Genomic DNA, 10345 nt, shown 5'->3' on the forward strand with positions numbered 1-10345 from the left:
AAACAACCGTCGCATGTCTAGTGACAGCGCAGTGTCACCGCACCTGCGGGGTGCGGCCGAGTCGCCTCGCAAGGGCGATGCCTGTAAATGCACCCCAAGTGCACATGTACTTCATGAGCACCAGTCACCTGCGCCCACCCTCCCGCGGCGGGGGCCAGCAGCGCTGCGGCTCCGCCGGGGCTCCCGGTGTCCGCGCTCCCCGCGGCCAGGGCTGCACTCGGAGCAGCATAGCTCGCTCTACCCGCGGTGCGCGCACCTGCAGCCGCTCACTCACGCTGCCGTATTTGCGACAAGTACGCACAAACCCCGCTCCACGGCGTCACCCGCAGCGGGCCCCACCAGCCCCTCGCTCCGGCGGTACCGGGTGTCCCCCCCCCTCACCCCGGGCCTGCCCGCCGTGCCCTCAAGGAGGCGGAGGGGGTAGGAGTGAACCCAGGGACCCGGGGCTCCGCGCCGGGCCGGGCGCCAGCGGCCCGCTCACTATTTACTCCCTCAGCTGTGCGGGGCGGCCACGCCCCCTGCCGGGATTGGCTCTCCGGGCGGAAGGCCCGCGCTGCCCGCCCCACCAGTGAGGGCGCCCCGGGGTGATGGACGTGCGGCCGGCCGCCAATGGCAGCGAGCGCGGGCTGGGCTCGGCGGCGGCGGCCGTATAAGAGGAGGCCGCGCAGCCCCGCGCCTCAGAGCGAGCTCCGGCAGCGCGGGCGGGCGGTCAGCGGTGACAGTACACCTCGGGGTGCTCACGGGGCTGCCTGTCCTAGCCTGTCCGAGCGGCTGTCTGCGGCACCTGCCCACCCGGAGCCGTTTTCTCCGCCCGCCGGAACCGAACCGCTCTGCTCTCTCCCCGCCCGCCCTCCAGCATGAAAGCCTTCAGCCCGGTGCGGTCTGTCAGGAAAAACGGCCTCTCGGAGCACAACCTGGGCATCTCACGGAGCAAGACTCCCGTGGATGACCCCATGAGCCTGCTGTACAACATGAATGACTGCTACTCCAAGCTGAAGGAGCTAGTGCCCAGCATCCCGCAGAACAAGAAAGTGAGCAAGATGGAAATCCTGCAGCACGTTATCGACTACATCCTGGACCTGCAGATCGCCCTGGACTCGCACCCCAGCATCGTCAGCCTGCACCACCAGAGACCTGGGCAAAACCCTTCCTCCAGAACTCCTCTGACCACCCTAAACACAGATATCAGCATCCTCTCGCTCCAGGTAAGTGCTCTCCACCGAGCCCCCGGCTCCCGCTGGCCGAGGTTGGAGCTGGCGGCGCTTGCGGCACCAGGTGCGGGTCGCTGCGGGCCAGCGCGGTGACATGGCGGTCCCCTCTGCCCTCCCCTGGCTCCCCAGCCCGGCTTGCCGCGATTGAAACCCTTCATGCTCCGGGACCCTGCTCTCCCGCTTCCCCGAGTACGCGGACACCTCGCCACCCCCCGTGACTTACCCCTCTGCCGTTTCCTTCTCGTAGGCGTCTGAGTTCCCCTCAGAGCTCATGTCGAGCGACAGCAAAGCACTTTGTGGCTGAATCAAACGGTGAGTGCAGCGCATCTCGTTTCTAACTAAACTTCAGGCAAAAAGTGCCTCCCTGGGGAGTGGGGGGCGTGATGGCTTCCTCCAAAAATCAGTCCTAAAAGTTGATTAGGAGATGCTGTTTTAATCGGTGAAAAAGAAGCCGAATAACAGCCTCGTATTCCGAAGTGTATTTCGTTGCCAAGGCTGAGGCAGCACAGGCTGCTCGGGTACTGCTCAACTGCTTAATGCAAATACTCTCGTTATCTTTTCTTGGGAGTCTTGGTTTCCTGGGCCAAAGTGACTGATTAAGTTGGGAATCTTGGCACATTTCCTCCAAATCCTGTGATGTGGGATTGTCTGCGCTATCAGTTAAATGAGTGACTGCTTTTAATCAAATAATTGCTGTAAGAGGCAGACTGGCGCCTCCGAGCATTGCAGTTACAGAGATCTAAATAAAGATTGGGCTGAGAATCCTCTTTCTACTCTTTTCCCCTCGAGTGTATGTTATTTTAATGTTCAACTTGCGCTCTTGAGAGCGAGTGTGTGAGCGTGTATGTGTTGCATCTGGACGCCAGCGTTTGCCCAATCTCTGAGTGTTTGGTTAAATGTTCAAACTGTGGCTTCCTCTCTGGCGCCAGTCTGTCCGGATCTCTGCCCTGTTAGCATGCTCCTAAATATGCCTCTTTTCAATCTCTTGCAGGTGTTCCACTGATGAGATTTTTTTTTTTTGCACAAGAAAATGTCTACAGGATTTTTTTTTTTTTGGAGGTGCTGAATTTTTCAGCTGTATCTGGAGGGGAAAATCCACGTTCAACAGAAAGGACCTTTTAAAGTTAATGAAGAAGAAGAAGAAAAAAAATCAAGATTGATCTTTATCCCCACCCCATTCTTCAACTTGGACTGAACCCTAGTTATTTATGAAGAGACTCTTAAATACCCTTTCCCTAGTTGGAAGGCTTCCTTTATATACTATTCCCAACGTGGGGAGCGAAACAAAAATCTCACAAGGAGTTGCCCATTTTAAAGCAGACTTTGCCTTTTTTTCCAAAGGTGGAGCGTGAGTACCAGAAGGATCCAGTGTTCAGTTTTTTAGGGAAGTCCGTGGTCAGAAATTACCTTTTTGACACAAACCTAGGACTGAATGCTGTGTATATATTTATATATAAATATATATATATGAGTGAAACCTTGTGAACTCTTTAATTAGAGTTTTCTTGTATAGTGGCAGAAATACACATTTCTGCAAAAAGTGTAATGATGTACTTAATCATGCTAAACTTTTTATAAAAGTTTAGTTGTAAACTTAACCCTTTTTATACAAAATAAATCCAAGTGTGTTTATTGAACTGATTGCTTGCTTTATTCTTTGGGGACCAACTGCTTGCTTGCTTTGATTTGTGTTGTGGTTTTGATTATTTTTTTTTTCAAATACTTATACATTCTGTTATGACTTTACTGAGTAAAAATTCAAATATGTAGAGAATATAAAGAATAAAATTACCTGAAGTGAATAATAATTCTTGTAGCTTGGAAAGTCATTTGAGTGTACATTCCAAACTTCTAAGTGAGCTGCCTGTAAACACTGTGAAAGGAACTAGAAAAGGAATTTATTACACAGGGGATGCTATTGACAAAGTGTTCGGAAACATACAAAAGCAGTTAATCCTGAGACATTTCCCTGGGAGTACTGCCTCTCTCCCACCCCTGTGGATGATTCAGCTCTCAGTAGTAATGGCCCAGATCTGTTAATTTGTGTTTAGAATAACCACTGGGAATTAAGGGTTGTGGGTGGTTGTTAGTCCCCCAACTATTACATTTCTCTAAAAAGGCTTTGACTGTGAGAGTTGGTGATGCGTTAACATGCGATCTAGAGTGATGAAGTGACTTGCATTTCCACACTGGAATGTTCATGCTTCCATGCAATATTTCAATGAAATAGGGTTTCTAATCAGTTGCAGCAGCTTCTCTGTATGACTAAGATACTGAGAATTGAGCTAAATCGCTGTTGTGTTACTGATTAAACTTTGGCTGCTCCTAAAGGGGCAGCCTCGCCATAAGAATTAAATTAAGTTTGAAATGGGAGTTTGAATTCCTGAAAGCCAGTATTTCTTCTTTCGCTTTTGCCCTCTGAAGCTACACATTATGCCTTACTCATTAAAGAGATGCTTTACTGTACGTGCTTTCTCAACTCCACTGTAACTATCACTGCTCAGTTGTCATGAGACAGTGGATGCGGGAACTGTGCTTTATCAGATGACATTCTAATTTAAGCTTACTCATAAACTTGCCTGAAATGGGAAGTTTTGAGTCCTACATACGTTCTGAAGAGAATCACTAGCCATAGGAATGAAGGAAACTGCACTGACGTTTCGGGGTCAAGGACAGCTCTCTGGCAGGCACTATGCTTTGGGCCTGAGGGAGTGGGTTGTGGGTTTCTGGGGGGACAGAGCAAAAGGCAGGAGCCTCACCTGGGGCCAGTAACACTTTCACCAGCAGGCAGCAGTGGCTGCCTTTCCTTGCCCTTGACACCAAATCCATTCACGTAGGCTGGGAGAAAGCCAGCTCTGATCTCTTAATGCAGGAGCTGCCCTGCCCGAGCAGACGCGCGCACTCAGAGGATCAATGCAATCAGGGGACAAGAAGGGTTAGCACAAGCTGGGACACGGAGAGCGGGGGGTGACGGGCCCCAGGGCAGAGCTGATCTCCTGCTTTTCCCCATGCCCTCCGAACCCAGCCGGGATGGAGATCTCCCCTTGCGGCACACGCTGGCTGTGCCTCCGGTGGCCAAACCTCGCTACTGTCTCAACACCCGGAGTGCGGGTTTGTCCTAACTTTGTGCAATGCACGTTTAACCCTGGCAGAGCAGTAGTTCAATATTTCATTGCCGCACATCAGCATGCCTCAGTCACCAGCATGCTCCTTTCTGTGTATCCTTTCCCTAACTAACTATGAGCAGCAGCAGAGTTTGGGCTTTAATCACAGTATCAAGATGTTCATCCTTCTGAACCAGTAACGACCTAATGTAATCGCCGCCCAGTTTCTCCCTCAAAACTAGTTTTTCACCTTGTTCTTTTTACGGTGAGATCACAGCAAACATCACTTGAAACCCACAGTTTAGTTTACAAACTTAAAGAGCAGATCATTGCAATTGTTTTAAGATCAACCCCTTCAGAAACTAAGGCATTCAAGCTTTGATATTTTTAAGCTACAGGATGATTAACACACTCGTAGAATGAAACCAATTTCCTTATCATGCATAACCAAAAGAGAAATTCACAATTTACAAGGCGTGGGGAGCCGAGCAGTAAAACAAACAAACATGCTTTAAAAAATGTAAATTAAGAAAGGAAAAAAGATTTTTTTCCTCTTTCAGAACTAATTCATTGACTCGACAACGCGTTCCCGCAGTCAGAACCAGGGGCTTGAGCTGGGTGCTTTCCACAGAGGTTCACGCTTTGGCTTTCTTGAGATTTTGTCGTTCAAGGATAAACAGCAAGGTCAAAGCCTTGACATTCATTCTGGAAGTTTCCTTGAAGACATAGGATCTCTATTCTGTAGCACTGTCTCTTCAGAATGCATTAGAAAGCTCTGAGATTTTCACCACTTTCCCTGTCTTCTTTACCCTGTCTCTGGCCACAGTTCTCCCAACAGTCCTGTTAACTGACAGGCTGAACACAAGAGATCAGAGGACCCGTCCTCAACTACGTGACAGCAAAATAGTTTTGGCAATGATCATATTTAAACACGGAATAATCTTTTTGAGCAGGACATGTGTGGAAGTTGCAAATACACCTACGGACACTTCCCCACCAGGAAAAGGATCCAAGAAGAGGTTCTCCTCAGGGAAGGGGTGGATGCCCCAGCACCGAACACTTTGAAGTTTCAGCCGGGACATCTAGTCTACAGCATGCTTTGCCACAAGATGTTGGAGCCAGATGATCCTTGGTCCCTTCCAACCTGGTATTCCATGATTCTAGAATACTGTGTAGACCACCTGGGGGCTTCCAAACTGGGCATTGCTTGTGTATTGCTGCTAACACCACAGGGACCAGCTCCTAGTCTCAACCCAGCCATGAAGGTGCACTGCAGTGTCTCACGTGGATTTTCAGGGCACACCTCTGTGTTATAAAGTATGTAACACACCGGTGATGGGTGTCCAGCAGCCCGGGGAACCTCTCGGTATGTGCGAGCCCGTCTCACATACCTGGGTGGCCGGAGTCCCTCCGCTCCATCGCCGCGGAGGGGAACGCAGCAAGCGGGCGGCTGCGGTTTGTTGCTGTCCGCGGGCACCCCCGCGTCGTGCCCTCGCACCGAAGCCGCCCATAAGCCCCTTGCGGGGTCGGCGCCGGTGGCCGCGCAGGACGCGGCAGCGCTGCGGGGCCGCGTGGAGGGGCACTGCCCCCTGCCGGCCCCGCGCAGAACAGGCGCCGCGCTCGGCGGAGCCCGGCTCCGCTCCCCGTGTTGGCCGAGGCACCGCGGCCGCGCAGGGCTGCCCGCGGGGCCTGGGAGTCCCGTTTGGCAGCTGCGCCCGGGAAGCGCTGTTTTCGCTTTTCAGCTCGGCTAGCCGGGAGCGCCGCTCCTAAGAAGTATCCCGGGATCGCAGCGCAGCTTGTGTTAGAGGGGACATTAAAGAGCACCCAGCTCCAAACCCCTGCCGCGGGCAGGGACACCTTCCACTAGAGCAGCTTGCTCAAAGCCCCGTCCAGCCTGGCCTTGAGCACGTCGAGGGGCAAGTGGTTTGTAAAAATCTGAAGAAAAAGTTGCATTACAGTAATAAATGCTTGCGCAGTTCGGGGAAAAGCACTAGTTTGCATTTGACTCTGAGAAGTAAAACGTGCTCTCTAAACAATCTGCTATGTGTTAAGGATTCTGCTATACAACAGTCTGGATCAATTCGTGCCATCAGGAAAAGATATAAAATAATTTACTAATGAGAATTACAATCCTTGTAACCACCTCCTCCTGTTTACTGCTTTCCTTGCTTACTTGCGGAACAAGACACAATTTACACAGCGTTTACTGGAAACGGTAAAGAAGGGGGATAACAGAATGCAACTGTTGTGTGACAAAAGGTTCAATAAATTGCATAAACAGTGGTACTGAATTTTGTTCAGAAAAAGGTGTTCATAAGCGTCCTCTTTAAAACTACTGTTGTGCAAAAGGATCGGTATTTCCTGATTCTACAGATAAATGAAAATGTTGGATCTTGAAATCCGGTTTGGTTCATCCCCCATTACAATTCTCCTCTCTAGAACAGCCACCTAAGTTGTCGTAATTCTCAAGTGTAAGAGCCAACTGTAAACACTATTTCAATAAAGTAAAGGCTATATTGCACAGCCGTAGTCACTGAATGCGTGAGCCACTTGCTAAAGGAAATCGAAGAAGAAATCAAGAGAGGAAACAAACAAAAGCGATTGCGTTTGGAGTCAATCACCGTAACTGAAAGAAACATATTTCGACTGGTTGCTTGCCTTGTAAAAAAACATTAAAAATGAGGGGACATGGGGCAAATAAATAGGGTCAAACCGAGAAAAACGATTAGCACAGATAGTGCTGCAACGGGCTTACTGCTGCTAGCTGCCTAGGAAATGGCCCTTTACTTGCTGCCTATCATCACAAAGAATGTGATGAATTAATAGATAGTACAGCCTTATACAAAGTTACAGGACCTATCCAGATCTGAAACAATTAAACTACCTAAAATACTTGCCAAAAAGAGTACGTTGTTATAGTTTCCAGTAAATATCCCCACAAATTACACCACGTCTGTGGCAAACAGTTTTATGAATAGATCAGGTATTTCTACTTCAAGAGCCTGAGCCAGCTCTTGTTTTACTGCTGATGGCAGAACTTCAAAGCTCACACAGAGCTCCTCTTATTTTATTTCTCTTTTAACAGAACCGCACTATAATTTCTCTTTCATTTGGAAGAGAACGAACAATTCTGATCCTCACCACCTTGTGTTTGAGCAGACACAGGACCAGTGGTACTGCCACACTGAAGCCCACCTTGCGCCGTCCTCTTGCTGACAGCTGCAGTAGCTGGTGCCTGGGGAAGAGTATAAGACCAGCGTTAGGTGATAGCTCCTCCATGTACTCTCAGTATCCTGTGTTCTCCGAGGTATTTTTGGCGTGTAGATTCACTTTGTTGTACTGTTTGTCAATACTGAATTAGAATAACCCTACCTGAGTTATACCTGTCATCTTTTTATCTTCCTGAGAAGAATGGTAGTGCTTTGGAGAAGGAGAGAGAGGGCAGGAAGAAAAGGGGAAGACAGAAATGATGCAAGAAAGACTAAGTATCTCCTGCACATTAGACTGGGCAAAATCAATGCGGTGCATGTTAGCTTAAAAAAAACAATGAGGTTGAACTTTGTGTTGTGTTTTCAGCCTTGGGCAAGTTCCTTTCACCTGGAGCAGAGAGCCCAAACTGACCATCCCCACTTCAGGCAGACAGTTTCTTACGCCCCACAGAACTGAGCTGGTTTAGCTGTGTCTGATCCCGGCACCCCAGGGAAACGCAGTGTACTGGACAACCTCTGGAACTGTCCTTCAGCCTTATTTTCTGTGGGACTCATGCTCATCCAACAAGCTCTACAGTCTACTGGAAACCAATGTAGAGAGCAGAGAATACAGGAGAGCTTATATGTGCTCTCACAGGTGCTGGTGCTGAGATTTCTGCCACATTCAGACCAGTAGCTTCATGCCCAGCTGTAAAGTATTAATGAGCTCTAGAAAAGACACAAACTCCTACAGCACCAGAAAGGTACACAGACTTACCTGGGAATGGCAGAAGATGTTATTCATGGACATCATTATATGCAGGAGGTTAACTATAATAGGTGTGGAAGACAACAGAAGATACCGACCATCCATTTGTTAAGGATAGGAGGGATCTGTTCCCAGAACAAGAGTATGCAAAAAAAAAAAGACCACAAATATGAGTGTGTACATACTTATTTGCAAGTCCAGATTCAGTGCCAGCGTTGGTTAATATACAGGAATAAAGTGACAAAAAGGCTATTTCAGAAAAATATTAAGGTACATTTCGCACCTTCTTGGAAAAGTATCTCACTTGTGCGTCTGTATTTCTGCTCTCAAGTACGTGCAAAAATGCCACTATGAAATTGCTTTCATAGTTAAAAAGTTGGTGTAAAACACATTAAGTAAACCTTCCATTAGTACTTTTCAAAGGATGTAACCCTTTGAAGGCTGACTGAATTACACGCCAAATCCATAAATTCAGTCTAGCTCTTGTTAAAAAACTCTTTTACTGCCCATAGATGTTTCCACCCAACAGATACAAAGTCAGTTACTACACGTGCAGACACATGCAGTTTACTAATCCTTACTGATTCCCTTTTTGCTCAGATTATCCCACTCTTGCAGAAAAAGCCGGAAGTGTTGGTTGGACCTCCCCCTGTCCGTACGAAAACTTCACAGTACTATAAAATTACATTTCTAAATTCCACTGTAAATCTGCTTCTCCAGTCAAAACCAAACGTAAGAGTGCCTTGGAGGTTTAACTTTGTGAGAGAATTGACTTGGATTCATGCACTGACTTCAGCGACTTTTTATCCTTCCAATCTGAGTCTAATTAAGATAAAAAGCAACGCTTAGAGGAAAAAAAGTTTAATTGTTCACAAGTTTGGACCTCCGTAATAAATGTATACGCAAACAGTGTGTATGTTATGTACACAGCACATCCAACGTGCAATTAGCAGTTTATTGACAGCATGATGAAAATTCGCCTAACCTGAAAATCTGAAACAGATTGTGACTGATACGCAATGGTGCGTCGGGGTTTTTTGGCAGCTTTGAGTATTTACTGTTATTACTATTTTAGGGGGCTCTGAGGTCAGCGATATTGTCTGAAAAGATAAAGGTGATGATCAGGACTTGCCAGGGGAAAGGAAGCACGTATGGAGAGATACCCAAAGGCAGAAACATATACCTGGGCTATGAGAGACCCGGAGGAAAGCAGATTTGTGAGCTCTGAAACCTAAAAATGACTAAAATTTTTCAAATGAAAAAAGAAACTTGGAAGCCAGGCGTCACGGTGAGAAAATGAAGCCGGTACTTGGGGATTTATCGGGGGTTCCGCTGGAAAATGTGAAGTGGCAGCGACCTGTCATACAATAATGGAAATGTGACAGAAAGTGGAAGAACAAGACAAGGAGGATACATGGGACAGAAAAAAAAGCATCCAAACTTCCCATCCTGCAAGAAAAACACCATAATTCTGCCAGGGGAAGGGAAGAAAAACAGGTTCTATGCAAAGAATCACAGGTAATGCAAGAGTGGAAAATACAGTGAATGATGCAAAGAAGAACTGCCCGGGTAAGAAAGAAGCAGAAGAAAGTGTTTTTACAATGTAGAAAGCAAATACAGTCACAAATTCTACATGAAAAAAAACCCAAACAACAGAGATATTGGAACAAAGGTATGGAAAACTTACTTGTCCTGTGAACTAAGGAAGAGGACGGACAGATTTATCCCCAGCCTCACTAAAGAGCTGAACGAAGACCTAAAAATCCCTATTGCAATTCCACAGTATTTACAGATCTAAACGGTTCGTTCCAGCTGACCTTGAACCTCAATCAGAACGTATTTTCTTTTTCCATTCTGTAAATTATTCACACTGCATAACCTGTGACAAACTGCGATTTTAGCCCTTGATCCTTATGCCTGCAGTAATTGACCCAATCTACCCTTTTTTGGAAGGAAAAATAAGATAAGTACTTGTAAAAGTATTTCTTAAAATCTTCCTTTTGCAGGTTTATTTGCTAGGAAAATTATGAATGAATCAGCTCCGGTAACTCAATTCCTGCCAAGCGTACTGTA

General features: G+C 47.3%; 1 protein-coding gene and 1 long non-coding RNA gene across 2 annotated transcripts; one reads left to right on the forward strand and one right to left on the reverse strand.

Annotated features, from left to right (window-relative positions):
* Positions 1-667: 667 nt before the first annotated feature.
* Positions 668-2848, forward strand: ID2 (inhibitor of DNA binding 2). The gene is made up of 3 exons (XM_065679189.1): positions 668-1205; positions 1459-1523; positions 2203-2848. The coding sequence occupies exons 1-2, from the start codon at positions 858-860 to the stop codon at positions 1513-1515; spliced, it is 405 nt and encodes a 134-aa protein (XP_065535261.1). The 5' UTR covers positions 668-857; the 3' UTR covers positions 1516-1523; positions 2203-2848.
* A 4579-nt stretch (positions 2849-7427) lies between these two features.
* On the reverse strand, positions 7428-10014 carry LOC136014426 (uncharacterized). Its single transcript, XR_010612692.1, has 3 exons — positions 9960-10014; positions 8282-8397; positions 7428-7550 (listed from the first exon to the last, which is right to left on the reverse strand). It is a non-coding gene; the product is annotated as an uncharacterized LOC136014426 (long non-coding RNA).
* Positions 10015-10345: the final 331 nt, after the last annotated feature.

The sequence above is a fragment of the Lathamus discolor genome, chromosome 5 (assembly GCF_037157495.1).
Source record: "Lathamus discolor isolate bLatDis1 chromosome 5, bLatDis1.hap1, whole genome shotgun sequence".
Lineage (NCBI taxonomy): Eukaryota > Metazoa > Chordata > Aves > Psittaciformes > Psittacidae > Lathamus > Lathamus discolor.